Source organism: Urocitellus parryii, chromosome 1, assembly GCF_045843805.1.
Source record: "Urocitellus parryii isolate mUroPar1 chromosome 1, mUroPar1.hap1, whole genome shotgun sequence".
Lineage (NCBI taxonomy): Eukaryota > Metazoa > Chordata > Mammalia > Rodentia > Sciuridae > Urocitellus > Urocitellus parryii.
The window spans coordinates 216,277,874-216,295,061 of record NC_135531.1 but is presented as its reverse complement, the minus strand read 5'-3'; the positions used below and the strand labels follow the sequence as shown (position 1 = coordinate 216,295,061).

General features: G+C 33.3%; 1 protein-coding gene across 2 annotated transcripts in view; it reads left to right on the top strand.

Moving 5' to 3' along the window:
- Positions 1-17,188, top strand: part of Kcnh7 (potassium voltage-gated channel subfamily H member 7) — a 457,046-nt gene that overhangs the window by 329,806 nt on the left and 110,052 nt on the right. For both annotated transcript variants that reach the window (XM_026393098.2, XM_026393099.2), the window contains exons 5-6: positions 3,513-3,533; positions 11,651-11,865. In XM_026393098.2, the coding sequence (XP_026248883.2) occupies positions 3,513-3,533; positions 11,651-11,865 (236 nt within the window). The remainder of the gene's footprint in view (positions 1-3,512; positions 3,534-11,650; positions 11,866-17,188) is intronic.

Below are 17,188 nucleotides of genomic sequence, written 5' to 3'. Positions count from 1 at the left end.
CAGGACTAGGCACTTCACAAAATGGTCACAGTTACCTGTTCAAGTCTCGGTTTTATCCTCAGCAAACTGCCTCACCTCCTGTCTAATCTATTCTAAGCCAGTGCCAAGATCACTTGCCAGTTCCCAAAACACATAACAAAAATTTCCCCCTTACTTTCCTCTACCTGAAATGTTATTACCCTCTTTACCCCTCACAGTCCTGCTCAGCTGCCAGCATCCACTTCCCCTTCCCAAACCAGAAGCATTTAATGACTTTACAGCTGAGTGTTCAAAGCAATATTTACATATATTATAACATTTATTACATTCTTTATTTATTATGTATTATATACCTGTCATTGTTGGTAGGCATTCAAAGAAATAATTGTGTCGCTATGAGCTGCCCACGCACAGGCGCTTAGGGTATTTAGCTCTGCAGTCCTAGTATCCACACAATGGTCTACTTCTTGACAGGTGTTCAATAAGTGTGTGTTTGATATTAAGAGGACCATGCTCATGAATTATGTTTGAAAATCTCATCCATCAGGAAATAATGCATTATTTGCTTGCCAAAACTCTAAATTTAAACCAGAGTCTTAGGATTGAATCATGTGGTGGATCTTTATCTAAAGGGCACAGTGAAGTACAAAAGGCAGAAAAGTTGAAAGAAAATGAATTGTCAGGAAAGAATTCAAAGAGATAAATCAATATCTCAGAAACAGAAATAGCAGTTTGCTATAAGACAGATTTGAAAAAATACATACTTCAGAAGAGCAATTAGTACACCCTTTTTAATCTCTTGTACAAAGAAGGTCAAAAGGAAAATAAAATCAAAGACAGCTCCCAACCTGGGTAATCATGTAAGGAACTACATCTTCTGGTGATGTTGGGCTCAACATTTCCTAACAGAACGAAACCTCTATAATTTGATCCTTGAACAAGAGACCTTAGGACTGAATAATGACTATAAGTTCCATATGATAATTCAAACCACCAATAAATCTTTTAATTATTCCAGCTAGTTTGATCATTTTTAGCAATCATACATTTTAAGAGACTGACCATCCAGAAATTCTCAGGAAAGTACCCAAATTATAGGATGAACCATTCAAAAAAAACCCAAAAACAATAAATTTTAAAATTAAACTGATACATTACATAATCATCCTACAGACTTTGACAGTGGCTCTCTGTAGCTTAGGTGGTATTTCATAACTTAATTTTATTGTTTTCAGTTTATGTTGCTGGCACAATTACAGGAAAGGATGACTTAATATTTTTGCTTTGCTCAGTACAGGTACTATGAATGGACATTTAATATTATGATCATTCTCAATTTTCCTCCCCCATCTAAGTTAGGCTATTTTCAGAAACTGTATCCCTTTCTTCCAGATGCTATAGTCAACGTGTGACTATAGATCGATAAATTTAGAGGGTATTTTGTACTCCAGCTTTAGAGCAATTTTAGCTACAAAATCACTGGTGGGCATAGAAGAAATTACATTTCCTACATCTCCATATTTTTATATTTTTGAAACTGAGACATTGAAAAGGGTAGGTGGAAAATCTTTAAAACTGATTTTAGTTTATGAATCCATCAAATTGGTTAGCAGATTTAATCCAACATAAACCAGACTTTGAATGCTGTTATTGTCTCATTCAGACAGAAAAATCCCACCCCCTATAGGCTATTTTTATGGAACTTTAAATACTTTGTAAATATAACAGTGCATAATATTTTCCATAATCCTCTTATTTATTCAATACCTTTGAACTGTGTCTCTCAAACCATCCATGGTAAAGGACCAGAATATGTTTTTCTAATAAATCACAGAGTAATCCATTTATAAATTTAATAAAAATGTACTACCAGAAAAAGAAAATTGTAAAAATACACATACAAAACATAAGTTTCAGTTTGTTTATAATTAGATTCAGAATACATGAAATTAGTCTGTTGAACTGTTAGAAAAGGCTCTAACTACTCTAATTTCTGCACTTACATTACCTTGGAGAAATGGCAAGTGGATCTCAGTGAAAGTCCAGAAACATCTCACTTTGTTTTGGAATGCCAAAGCTGCATTAACAATATAATCTAAATTTTATTTGCTTTCTTGAAATTTGGAATTTTTATTTGTAATTTCTAGGTTTGGTGAGTACAAACATAAATTTTAATTTCATGAAGGCAGTTGTTATTTACTCATTTTTTATCACCCATCTTCTCATGGAGAAATTATTTCTGTGTAATCAATATTTCTTACAACCTCCCTATTCACTTTTCATGACTCCCTCAAAGAAGGAAGAGAGTTGCCCTCAATGGCAACATTCTATTTGTATATCTCTGTAAAAGGCAATATCTACTCCAGCAATTCAGTATGCCACACTATGGGAATTACTTTAAATGTAAGATTTGACACAATTATTATATATCTCAAGATTTTAAATGTGCACAGTTGGCCAGGCAAGATGACCCACATCTGTAATCCCAGCAACTCTGGAGGCTGAGGGAAGAGGATCACAAATTTAAGATCAATTTCAGCAACTTTAGTGAGACCCCGTCTTAAAATTTTAAATTAAAAGGTCTGAGGATGTAGCTTGGCTATAAAGGACCCTGAGTTCTATCCAGTACCAAAAACAAAAATGAAAAAAGGAAAGTTTTTATATGTGCACAGTGATAGTATCAATGTCAACCAAATGTTAAACAGATGTTTAAAATCTTGGATATATTTGATGATTTGAAAATACTTCATTGTTTTTTAACTTTAGTGTTTGAAAACTCTTGATACATGTTTTGTAAACAGACAATATGTAACATTTAACTTTCCAATTTGAAAATACATCTAAAATAAGACTTTAACTCAGCCCACTTTACACAAATTTTCTAAATATTCTAGATACCACACTGCAGTGTGACAATACAGATAAAAAACATTCCCTTTATCCAGACAAATATTTTACTGAAATTTTTCCCATTATTAGTTTTACATAAGAATGACTCTTTAATTGTTTTTGCTATTTTAAAACAAACATTAAAGAACATTGGGGAGTAGGTAGTTAATAATTTATTAAAGTAAACTGTTGTATTGCAAACATTTTTTCTAATCAACATACTGGGTTAAGTATAGAAAAAAATTAGTTAACGTGCACAATATTGTGTAATCTTTCTCTGAATATATTGTAAGTAATGGTCAAAGAAATAACCAAATTGGCTTTTGACAACACTGACAGTTATCACAACTTCAGGTAGCTGTGGGTATCTTCCCCAAACTGTCATAATTATAAAATACGTACCTTGGAATCCATTTAAATTCAGATAAATATTTCATGTATTTCAGCAGACTGTCTATTATGGCAAATAGTTTGGGTGTATGGCTAGATAATAGGCAATGTTAATTTCAATTAATGCTACATTTTCAATCTTTACCTCCTGTTTTCACTGACCGTTTTTACAAAGGTTATCCAGTGTGTATAACATAATTTTAGTTGTTTTTTTATATCTCTCTCTTTTTTGTATCCTTATATGCTTAAAACAGACAATGGTCGCAATGTGAAAGGTAATGTACGCACCCAAGTCTCACCATCTGATGCTTAAATGGCCCTTTTATTCGGCATGTCACTTGCCTGCTGTATGCCCTGTTCAGTGCCACATCTTCATGCTGCCCTTAGCTAGCCCAGGTGCCTGGTGGAGACATCATGGCTTGATTTGCTGGAGACATTGTTACTTTCTCAGCTGTGTCATCAAAGTGATTATGAATGCCTTTTTTTCTGCAAAAAGTGTAACCCTAGGTTGACAATGAACACTTCATAAATATTTAAATCATTCGGAAATAAACAAATACCAAGCTAAATATATTCTAGTATAAAAGAAGCACATAAGCCTATTTCAGGGAAAAAATAGTACAAGATTAAATAAAATGAACAAAGTGCTATATGACAGCATCACTTCACTTGTTCCTCTTTTGTTTCCTTAAAACTAGTTTCACGTTCCTGGATGGCAGGGGGTATGGTTTTAAGCTTCCTGTAGTAGTATACTGTACATGCATGAAAATCATTTTCTACATTATATTTTAATCATTTTAATTGTGTACTCTATTAGTCTGAAATCACTAGCATGACCTACAGCCACCATTCAGTTATGTCTAATTGGGCAACACTCTGGATAATTTTGAATTTGGCTAAAAATTTGAAATTCTCTTCTGTTTTCTCCAATGTTGCAATAGATGCAAGAACCAAAAAACATGATAATCGTGATATTCTCATCAAATTGAAAACTCTTTTGGCTTAGTCTTTTTACCTAGGCCATGCATGCTGCTGTGGGTGTGCAAATGGTGACGGTGACTCATTTTGTGCATGTGTGTTGCATGAAAACGTCTCCACCAGTAACCCTCATAACCTGGAATTCCCTGTTTTGGCTTCTTCTGTATGTCACTGATACTCTGACCACTGTGCAGTTTTGCATATTGATTTCTCAATTGTTTTGCTAATAAATTCAGAGTTGGTGATGATTAAGAATTAATAGCGCTAGAGATCAAAGATGTTTTCTGGTTCGCAGATCAGGACAATGTGAAAGTAAGGAAAATTATGATAAACTTTCCCCCTACCTTCAAACTTTATAAGCATTTCAACAAGTGTCTATGCAGATGAACTCCAATAGTGGGATGGGATTTCATCTACATGATTATTCTGTCCTTGGCCTGTCCACTGGGTTTTCTAAAAGGGAGCCAATTAGTGTCAACCGTAGGTGGTAGGTTTGGTTGACATCATTCAGAATGTAACAGGATATGGACAGCTCTTATCACCTTGTTCATGTGAAGTATGATTTAATATTTAAGGATTAGCAATAAATTAGTAAACGTAATTTTCTAGTGATATTTAAAAATATAGTGAGAATTGAACCTATTATAGAAAATTAGGGTAGCATATCTTTCAAACTGATGTTTAACCTAATTGTCAAACTGTAGTCACCTTATTTTAGTTTCATTTACTAATACATTTGATCAACTCTTTTTATTTTTCAAAAATTTTTTGCCATGTGGGGGATGGAATTGAAAGCCTTGCCATACTGGGCAAGTGCTCTGCCACTTGCCCAGGGAGCTACACCCCCTACCCATTTAATCAACCATTTATCCTCAGACATTTCTCTCTTTTATAAACAAACATCTAAATAAATATGTTCTTTTTATTTTTTAACGTAGATTTCAGATGACACAGCAATTGTACAACATAAAGCATGTAGTAGAATGGCCAAAGTCAATCTGGGATTAAGAATCAGTAATACTTTGTAGAAAGCTTTAACATGCTCATATTTTTAAATTTAAACACTGTAATTGAAGAAAGTTTAATAAAGGTTTAATGTCAATATACATTTCATAGTTTTCATTGTTTTATTCATGCTACTCATTTAGAAAACTATTAAATAAAGTTTAAGTATGTTTGTCTTTTAAGGTTTTCAAGAACAATTAATATATTAATTACATACATGATAATATACTACGTACATATTTTTTTAAAAAAATGGCTTTACTTCTAAGCTGGATTTAAATAAAATATTAAAAAATAAAAGACACACAGTTCTATATTGTTTTGTGTACAAAATGCACAGTGACAATTAATGATTTTAATACCTAATTCAATCAAAAATTGTTTCTTTACAAGATAAAATAAATAATTTAGAAATGCATTTGGAAGATCTTTAAGTTTTTTTGGTTTATTCCCTTTAGATGAATAAATTACTCTGCACAAGTGGTATGGGTGTCTTTATCTCCAGAGGAAGCCATTCTTTAACTTTCTGGAGAAGTCTGCTTTAGTTACTACTGCACAAAGAGATAGACTAAATTCTCCTTCCTTCAAGTGTACTTTCTTTCCCTTAATCTATCCCCAGTGAACAGAGATATTCTCTAACTACTAGTAGTCAAAATAATACCACACTATAAAGATAGAAAATTGGTTTTCACTCTTTTCTTCTAAAACTAAATAATTTCCATTTAACCTTCTTTCTTAGGACCTGTTTCCTTTAATAAATTCCCTTAGCACTCTGACTTCTTAAAAATACACTCCAGAGCTCTTTTTATATAGTATAAAGTAGAAAAGCTATTTGAAATAAATTGTATAACCCGTGTATGTATATACACATGTCGTATTTTTAACTATTTCTCTAATATGTGAAGGGTGTCAAATTTTACCTCAATCACTCATAAACTTATTTCACCTCAAACTGAGTGGTTTCTATTTCTGTTCTGTTTTCCAAATCATCTATGATAAAAGTTATTCCACTTACTGAACTTAAACAATGTCACTGATAAAATTTTATCCATTTCTTCTACCTCCTTATTAGCTCAAGTAACCCTGCATTTTTCTAACATTAGTATTTTCAGTTTCGAACTTGTCTATGAATCTGTCAAGACAGAAACAAATCTACTCCCAAGATTTGTTGTTGCTTTTATCTCCATTCTAGCCATGAAACCCATCAGACTTATAAAAGAAAGAAATTGATAGAATGCAACTTGTTTCTCAGAAGCTACATTTGCCATTACCCAGAATCTTGGGACCTTCTAAGGATTTGATAACTGATTTTTGGTGATTACAGTTTTCTTTTGTAAATTATGTCGGGCAATTGAACAGAAATTTTAAATATCTAATGATTACTTCTTATTTATCTAAGTTTTAAACTTGTTGCCTTATGCCTATCAGCAATGTTCTTCTATAATGCTTTATTATGAAATGCTGTGTTTGCACTTTCTTTAATGTTAAGACACTTTGCAATCTGAGTTTTGTTAATCGTTAGTAAGATAAACTCAATGTCCTGAGAAATATTGTACAAAGACTTGTTGATTTAAAAACAAGTTTAAGCTGGGCATGGTGACGTATACCTAAAGTTTCAGCTACACTTAGGAATATAAGACTTGGCAACATAGCAAGATCCCTTTTCAAAAATAAATTTTAAAATAATACTAATCTTTTTATTTTTCTTCTCTCTTGTTCTATTTGACCTTCAAGGACAATATTTTATACATATATATATATATATATATATAAAATTTTAAATAACATTATATATAGTATATGTCAGATATGTAATTTATATCTAAAATATGTCTATAAAACTATATTCTTACTTATTTTTCTAGTATTATCTAAAAAATAATATATTCTCCTTCAGTATTTCATAATTCATGATAAATTTAAATAGCCTCAAGAGTTAAATTTGATATATTTTCAATCTAAAAATCTTCTCAGCTATTGCTTTAGCCCCTAGCTTGATCTTAGGGTATAGGTATTTCTTTGCTGCTGAACACTGTCCTACTTATTTTTAATCAAACATTTGTAACTTATTAAAACTTGACCCACTACTTGGTCATGATTTTCCACTTTATCCTAATATACTGAAAAGGTAAATCTGGCCATGCATCTTGCAGATGACCCACACAGAACATAAACTTCTCCTGTACACTTCTGAATTTCATATTCCTTTAGATTAAATCTATGATCCCCCTATAATTCTGGCCATTTGTTTTCTTTAATTCATTGACTTTGTTTTTCAGGCTATTCTTCTTTCTTTCATTAGCATCCTAAATCCCATCTGTTCACTCAGTGAGGCTGCTTTTCACCTTTAAATCCTCACCATGGCCTCTCTGAATGTAGACCTAGGAGGTAGGAAACTTTGTATTCTGATTTCTAGTCCTTGATTCTCATACCCTTTTGGACTATTATTCTATCAGCTTAGATGTAGGACTGGTGAAATAAAGATATTGTTAATTCCTACCTTAAGTGTTGGAAATGTTTTTTCGTTGGATTTTAGATAGAGTTTATGAGAATGGAAGCCAATGCTATTCATCTTGCAGACTCTAAAATACTTCTACATTTAAGCACCTGATTCAAAGACATAGAATGAAACAAAATGATTTTTTGTTATTTAGGATGAAATAAATTGCAAATGTCTTATCTAAGTAGCATGCATATTTTATTCAAAGTATAGGCTGAATTCCTTACATTTATCAATTTAAAAGAAAATTTAGATTAAGTCTAAGAGCTTAAAGAAAAACAGAATAACCGTTTGGAACATTTTCAACCAGTGAATAAGCTAAAATAGTGATTGCAATAGAGTTATAAATTCTGAGTACAACCTTATATCAGAGTTTCTCAACTGTATCAGAACTGATGTCTCATTGATTCACCAAATGTTTTGTTATCCTCAAATGTTTTGTTTATTTTACTGTCCTAAAATGAAATTCAGAGAAAATTTAACCATTTCTGAAAGATCAACATGTTTCCATAACTGTAATATAAAGGAGAAATAAGAGAAAGGCAGTTTATAATCAAATGATATCTATTTCAATATGATAGGGTTCAAATATAACCATGCTAGAGATAATAGTACAATAATCATAGACATTAAAATGCCTTTAAAAACACTAAGTATGTGAAAAAAAATCTACTTAATTGCTGGATAAAATGATAGAGCAGGAAAATGGTTGGATAGCAAAATAAAAAGTCTTATTAGAGTAAGTGATAATAGGTTAGATGTACGTATAAATTTTGTAAGTGGGTAGTAATGGAAATAATAATAATATGCCAAGACAAATGGGAGAAATTATGAAGTATGGTGTTCTCACAAGTGAGATGGTCCTTACTTTTAAGCACAAAGTCAAAATGATTGTGTGTGCGATAAAATGCAATAACAAAAAATTGCACAAAAGAAAGAAATAACACGAGGTGTTAGGGCATATATTTATCTTCATATTTTAAAAATTTGCAAATTATATTCTTTATTAGTAATGAGAAATAGAAGATGAACTGGAAAAAGAAATGACCTTTCAGCCATTATAGAGTAGTTGTGTCAGATCTTCAGGGAATTATTAGAATGAGATTGAAAACTAACATGTAACTCCAGGACAAGTAAATAATCTCAAAGTGTTTATTTTTTTAGCCAAAAAAATCACACATCATTTCAAATGTACAGAGTAAAATAATAATGAAGAATATTTTGAAAGAAATTTTGTTTATGGTTTTAGTATGATTTCTATAATTATCTGCAAATATAATACTTGAACCCAACACTGACAAAACGAGACTCAAATCTCTTAGTTTACATGTTTTTATGTATCAAGTACAAACACAGACTGTAACCTGAACTCAGAAATTTTCATCACCCAAATGGCACACGCAATGCATCACTAAAATAACTTTCCAAAATAGCCAACAACTTTTAATAAAGTTGTTAACAAAATGATGTATAATATTTTCTCTTCCCATTAGTTGTAGCTCTGAAAATTTTAATGTTTAGAAAGGCCATGTAGAAAATAAATTGTTCTATTTTGATTAAACTGGTTCAAGGCTCAGTTCATTATCAACAGATTTTAATCAACACAAATGTCCTTAAACATGCGAGGCAATTTTTTTCAAGGTGAGAGAATTGTGATATTTAAATTCTTCCATCATTGTGACAATCAAAAAATGCCCTAACAAATGCCCCCTTGGGTGAAGTACTGCTATAGTTGAGACCATTTGGTTATGAGTGTAATCAATTTAGAGTTTATTACAACTGATCACAGGACAATCAAAGTACACCAATGGTGTCTTTCCACTTATTATCATCATAGATGGTCTCTGCTTTACCCAGAAGAGCTCTGAAGACAATTTGCTACAGATATACAACATAAATAAGAACTGGGTAGAAAAAAGAATTGAAAGATGGATTTAAAGGATTTTAACAAAATTTAGCTATATCCCTGAGCTCACCATCTCTAGGCCCTTGTCTGTATCCCTGTGCATAGTGAAGTTACTTTATAAGGAGGGAAAATATAGCATTAGAGTTAAGAAAATGGAAATGTTTAAGAAATTTGAAGTTCTGGTTTATTTTTCACATTTTAAATGTTAAGATATGTGTCTACAAACGTAGAAATAAAATCCTCCCAACAGGAAAACACTATCTGGAATATATCACAGTAAAATATGAGTGGGTGAGGAAGAGACTTCTACAAGGACCTGGAGAGACCTATCTAAAAATGAACCAATTTGGTGCCACTTTGTGATACATTGCTATCCTATGCTATAAATAGGAGCAAGAGTATCTGCATACAAATCAGGAAAAGTGAGGCAATAAATACCCAAAGAGCTCAATGACACTTTTTAACTAATGGACTTGAATTATTTCATGGGAAACAGAGAAAGTGAATTGCACTGCAGCTCAAGAAATACAATATTTGTTAAATACTGGAACATTTTAAAAATTTACCTCAAACTTTCATAATAATAAATAATCATAAACTTTTATAAAGAAATATAGTGATTTTTTCCCCACAGTAACATGAATATACTAATTGGTACTCTTAACATTATATTTGACATGAGTTGATTATTGGAATCAAAAATATAAAGTCTATATATCTGATTTTAAAGTGTTTCTTCCTTGATGTTTAAAGTATGTTTTAATTCCTAAAATGTGTATATTTAATTCTGAACAGGAGAAATGATAACATAAAGCAAAATACATCCACTAGGAAACTCATCCATGCCATTTGTATGTTTTAACCACTCTCTGAGGCAGAAAGATACTGTCTAACACTAATGGTCTCAGGATTTTTATAAAATTCTTCCTGATAAAAATTTTAAGAGCTAGATAATGGTATTAGTAATACCTATAGCACAAGAAACTCTTTGGAGCATTTCATGATTCTTCATAAGCAACAGACAATAGATTCATCTCAAAAGATGTAGCTGGTCAATCTAGTCACCTTCAATAAGGGAACCAGGAATCTTGGCACATTGTCAAGAATATGAGAAGTAACCAGGAACTACCCACATATATTCTGTTACATAGCTATTGTCACTTCTATTGTAAATTATATTTGCCAGAGCACGCTTCCTGTATGGTTTTTATAGTTGCCTTTCTTTTTTCTTAGAAAGCATTCAGTCTTAAGTCTAAATGAAAGAAAAAATGAAAAGAAAAGAAAGATCTAATAGTCCCACCCAGGAATCTGTACACACACTCACATACACAGATCTCATATTCTCTCTTTCTCTCTCTCTCTCTCTCTCTCTCTCTCTCTCTCTCTCTCTCTCTCTCTCACACACACACACACACACACACACACACAAAGGGAACTTCTCAGCTTCATCTGGGTTTAACTCTTCTAGACTTTGTGAATCATTTCAAAAAGTAGCAGAAGCATATGCAAAACCCAGTTGGCTTGTCCCTTCTCAGTGACACATAGAATGGAGTAACCCAAATTGGTGTAGGATAAAAAACTCATTAATAAATTTCAAGGCCAACATGATTTTAACCATAGGCACACTCATGCTTGAGTAATCAATCCCCAGACTATAAAACAAAATTTATTAGAAACATTGAAGGTATAATTTGGTCAGTCACAGGGAGTAGAGTTTTTGCTCTTATTACAGCCCTTAATGAAAGAATCCAGTTAACAGCTCAAGCTGTCTTTTGCTGTCTGGATGCACATCTAGGACCCTGTCTTAGCTTCCCTCATTCACATGTTGCCCCCTGTACAGAAGGTGACCCTAAGCCCTGTCTTCAGGTATCAACTGACTGTACTTAGTCAAAATTGAATCAGGGTCACTTTGGTCATGGGTCATTAACAGGGCATTTAGGACCATTTCTTTTTTTCTCTTCCTTCTAATATTATTTTTTAAAAAATGCTTTCCAATTTTTTAGGGCCTTTTAATCATATCAAGTCAAGCCTCCTGGGGTCCACGTCGGATTCAAATCTCAACAAATACAGCACCATTAACAAGATTCCACAGCTCACTCTGAATTTTTCAGATGTCAAAACTGAAAAAAAGAATACATCCCCTCCTTCTTCAGATAAAACTATTATTGCACCCAAGGTTAAAGATCGAACACACAATGTGACAGAGAAAGTTACCCAGGTAGGACGCGATTTTACTGTCAATTTCAACTATTTTGAGGTTATTTTCTGCACCATAAAACATATTCTTTTTCTTTTGAATGATTATCACAAAGGTAAGACATTTATATGTATTCCTATTTGTCTTAAGATGTTGGTGACCCTATAATGTAACAGATAAATGAAGCTGTATACTGTGATTTTTATGTATTACTAGATCAAGCAGAACTGGGTAACTGGTATTGTTTCTGTGTTATAGAGGTTTTTAGCCTGCTATTCATCATGTTTGAACATTTATTGTTTTGCTGCCAAGTCTCATGTTATTAAAGCATTTTTAAAAATACAATGGATGTGTCTCTTGAGGCTTTAGAGGACTAATTGGAATTCACTCTTAGCTATGGTCTCTTTTTTAGATCAACTGTACCAGATAAAGTCAGCTCTAAGTCACTTGACTTAGGGAAATAGCTGTCTGAGATGATGAAAAGTCAGAGTGAAACAATACTTTTGTACAGGAACAATGTTTTACTGTTTTCTAATAAATATTGCCACTTGAGCTAGAGTACAATGTAATATCTAGATGAGGTCTTACTTCAAAGAATAGATATAAATATGATTTGTACTTACTATATCAAAATACCAACCTAAGCAGCACCTAGCTTTTGCTTACAAGGCACTTACATTGTTAGGAATTCATGACTCTAAAATTTGTCAAGTAAGCAATTTTTATACAAACAAGTTACTTATTGTATTTGTTTAGTAAGTCTTTGTATAAACTGTCCACAATATATAGGTAAACTTGACCCCAATCTCCATCCCACGTATTGAGGAGTTTGAACTAATAAGTTGTTCCTGTTATTTTAATCACTACATATATTATAGTGCTGTCTGCACCTAACCTTATGTGTGAGCTGAAGTAGCTATGAAAGGCAATGAAGCAGTTATGAACAAATGTGAGCAATCTATATTTATTTGAAATGAGAAATCACATGTACCATTTGTGAGCACGTTCCTAGTACATATTTCCATGATTGTGTAGTAATGAGGTGCTCTACTCTTATAATTTCACTTTTCTTAACTTATAGGTAAAATAGTTACAGTAGTTTTGAATAAAAAGACTACCATTGTGCAAATTGTATTTACACCATTTCTATAACTTTGAATCTTACTCATGATAGTTTTTCTCTTAAAAATATTTTACAGACTTGAGAATAGATCGAAAAATGATTGGAAATATTAGGGTCAGGAATCTGCAAGTGGCCTTAATGAGTAAAGTTGACAGAGTAGCACAGATAGTACTCAGTATGGTGAGAACTCCTGAGTACAGGGCTCTCTAAAGCAAAGGAGCTGCCACTCATCTCCAGCCCACTGTGGCCAGGCAGCAATATTTGACCAATGAATGTTTCCAAATCTTCCAATTTAAAGAAGACGCTGGAAATCTAGAAATTAAAATACACTTTTCATTCACAGAAGTTGTCATATTAATTTTAAAAATGCATTTGTATTCTTTATAGAACAAACAAAACACCAATCGTGATGTCAGCAATGCTCTCATGAGTTGCTCCACCACAGGCCCCTGTTTTGCCACACCCAGCAGATCCACTGTGCTAGGAGAGCAATGCTCATATGGATCAGAGAAGGCACCTTCTTAGGGGCTTTCTCATCCTGGTATAACAGGAAGCAGGTATAGAGATAGCCACAATGAAATGCATGGTAATAAAGAGTATAGGATCACAGGTTTGGGAGGAAGTAACTGTGCTTTAAGGAGAGACTTTTCGGAGGAGAAAACAAAGTGGGCTTGAATATTTATGCTGGATCAAGAAAGTTATTTATCAAACTGGCTAGTAAGTGATGTTTGATAGCATAAATCAGAATCAAACAGGCATGTATTATAATTCTGGCTTAGTCACTTATTGTGTACCAGAGGGACAGAGTAACACTGAAGCAATCTGAAGGACTGACAAAACTTATTTCTCATGGTTGATATAGGACTTAAATAGAATACTATGTGGAATGTTTCATCATGGTGCTAAGTACATAACAAGCAACATTCATCACTATTATGTTTTACTGTATGAATCTTCTTACTTGCCTTATCATCTCTGAAGAGTAACCTTTATCTCTGCATCCTCAGGGGCCCATAGGATACCTGGCAAAGTGGAGTTCATCAAATTTTACAGAAGAAAGGAAGGAAGGGAGGAAGGGAGGGAAGGAAGGAGGGAGGAAGGAAGAAGTTAACCAAAGGAAGGGATTTCATAGAGAAAAAAATAACAAGAACAAAGTTATAGAAACAACTTCCTGGGCCTGTGAAAGGAGAGAATGGGAACTTTCCATTCTAGATGATTCTTTACTACCTTCTTACATAAGTACCTTGGTAAAATGCAACATCCTTCATCAAAAGCTTGATGCTCTTTTAAGGTTTCACACTTCATATTTCAAAATCCCTATAGTTTATATATTTAGCTCCATAATAATATTTATTTAAATATCTTTAAAAAATTTAAACTATTAGAGTAGACTAAATGATTGTGTTCCCCCTCCCCCAAATTCATATGTTGAAACCTAATGCTAGGTGTGACAGTGTTCTGAGATGGGATCAATGGGAGGCTTTAGGTCATGAAGGTGGAACCTCATAATTGGTGTTAGTACCTTGGCAAAAGAACTGCTTGGGCCCCTACTGCCGTGTAAGGCACAATGAAAACGTGGTCATCTACAAACAATATAACAAACCCTTACCAGGTGCCAAATCTACCAGTGACTTGATCTTGGACTCCACCGCCTCAGAACTGGGAAAAATAGATTCATGTTGTTTGTTAGCTACTCTGTTGATGGTATTTTATTACAGCAACCCAAACAGACTAACACTACTCACCACTAAGTGGATCGAAGGCCCATTGAAAGGCTCCATAGTCTTCCTGTAATTGCCCACACTTCTCCCAAGTTCTGGAGTACACCCCTCCTACTCTCCCAGTACCTCAAATTGGAGATGGATAGTACAAGCAAAGGCTTTTAAAGGGTGTTGGAAGATTAGAATTGCATTGTGTTTATGAAGGATAATTTTTTTGTTACAACATGAAAATTTGGTTAATGGAAGAAAATTCTAGAGGCAAGTAGGATAATTACATGGTCTTAGTAAAAAAATATGGTGAGGGTCTAGATGAAAGTAAGATAAGAAACTGAAAAAAAAGTTAGGAACATTCTATATAATTTTCAGAGCCCTCTTAGCTCTTAATCACAAGCCTTTCAATTTTCCATGTGCCACACAAAAGAAGGTAATGATCAAGTATTGAGAAAGTTTTTCTGCAGGCATAACCTCTAGAAATTTCATTTAAGTATTGAAAACAGAACTATCCTATGCTTCTTTCTCTTTTAGTGTTTTTGAAGTTTTCTATTTATAACTATCTTTGGAAATTCCATATTCACTCCATATAACATCACTTAAACCTCTATTACTAAAAATAACTTGTTAGTAAAACAAAATTTAGGGAGATTCTCCTCCAGAAATTCTCAACATATTTGCTGTAGTCAATCAGGAATGTTTTCTTATCAAATGTTCTTATTTATTTTGTTCCCTTGATAGGTTTGTATGGTAATACTTTCTACAAAAGTTGTCAAGCTTTTATTCATGATCATTCAATGTGAATTTCAAACACTCCCTCAGTGCACAAACAATAGACCAGACATCAAGAGAAAAAGGCATACATGAAAAGAAAAATTAATCTCTGCTCGTGTGTTCCATCACACTGTTTGGATTTTCTCTCTATTACACATTTCATCAGAATCACCCAATTATTTTGTTGCCTCCTGGGTTAGATCTCCTTCATAGCAGGGACCATATTGTTATTCATTCATTCAGCCATCCATTCATGCATTAATTTATCCACTCAATAAGCCTGTATTAAGAACCAATATGTACAATGCTAGGTGTTGAAAATTCAGAGATAAAAAACAATTTTCTGCCTCAAAGAAGAGAGGGAAACAGTTGGGTAGATTACATAGGTTTTATGATGCAGTGTGAAATGTTATGCTACAGGTAAATGGGACAGGGTGCTGGGGATGGAAATGTTCCCTATCTTATAAACTTGGCAGTAGTGGAGGAACATAAACTTGTAGATGAATTTTGAAACTTGAAATTTCCAAGATCAGGTATAAGAATCTAGAGTGGGGCATACTTAGGCAGGGGTCTATAGGATGAGGCATGAAGTGTTTGTATTACTAGTGCCTAGTTAAATACATGACACACCGTAGGAATTTTTAAAATTCAGACATAAACTACTGAGGGTATTGGATAGAATTACCAAGAGTAAATCTGCACTCCCAAATCTCCAAAGCAAATTCTGTCTACTAAATTATTCCCCTAGGCATGGTTCCAGTTCTTGCTGCTAGTTTGTGTCTATAGACCTTTTTCATTGGCTGTTCTTACAGGCTGAACTTCTGAAATACACCATCCTGTACTTCATCTGACCTTCTCTACTCTTTTGGAGGAAATATAAAATATTACTAGCTGAGGAGGGTTGTGTATAGGCTAATTTGCAGTTGTCTGCATTTTAGGGAGACAAAGAACTGGCTTTTTAAAAAAATCTTTTTTTTTTTTTGGTACTGGGGATTGAACCCAGGAGGACTTAACCACTGAGCCACATCTCCAGCCCTTTTATTTTATCTTATTTTTTTTATTTTTAGATGGATTCACACTAAGTTGATGAAGGCCTTGCTAAATTGCTGAGTCTGGCCTTAAACTTATGATCCTCCTGCCTCAGCCTTCTGAGTCACTGGGATTACTTGTGTGTGCTACCACACTCTGCTTGGCTGGCCATTTCTACTAATTTCCAGTGAGCAATAGAGACAAAACAATTAATTGGAAGAAAGGTGGCAGAAAACAAAACGAAGGTTTAACCGTGCATTTGCAGTTTTCAATTGAGATAAACTTCTAGGCTATGTTTCCCCATTCTAAAAAGAAAAAAAAAAAAAAAGAAAAAGAAAAAAACTTTTGTATTTTTTTAAGATTTAATTATTCCTAAGGCTACTTCCAGGCCAAATGTTATGCTAAGTTTTAGGATGAAATGTATCATTTTGTTTTCATGTTCATCTTTGACACGTTTTGTGTCACATTATTCTCCCTGAATATGCACAGGAGTATCAAAAGAGTTTAACATGTTATTATGCATTCCTAAACTTTTTTGGCAGTGTATGTGAGACTTTATTATTCATTCTTTAACAGACTGAAGTAATAGAAACCCAGCTTGAACTTCCACCCATAGAAAGGAAAGGAGGAGGGGCAGTGTATTGAGTCACATAACTGAGAAGTGGAGGGGCAAATCTGCTTGGGGACAGGCTGCATTCATTGTTTC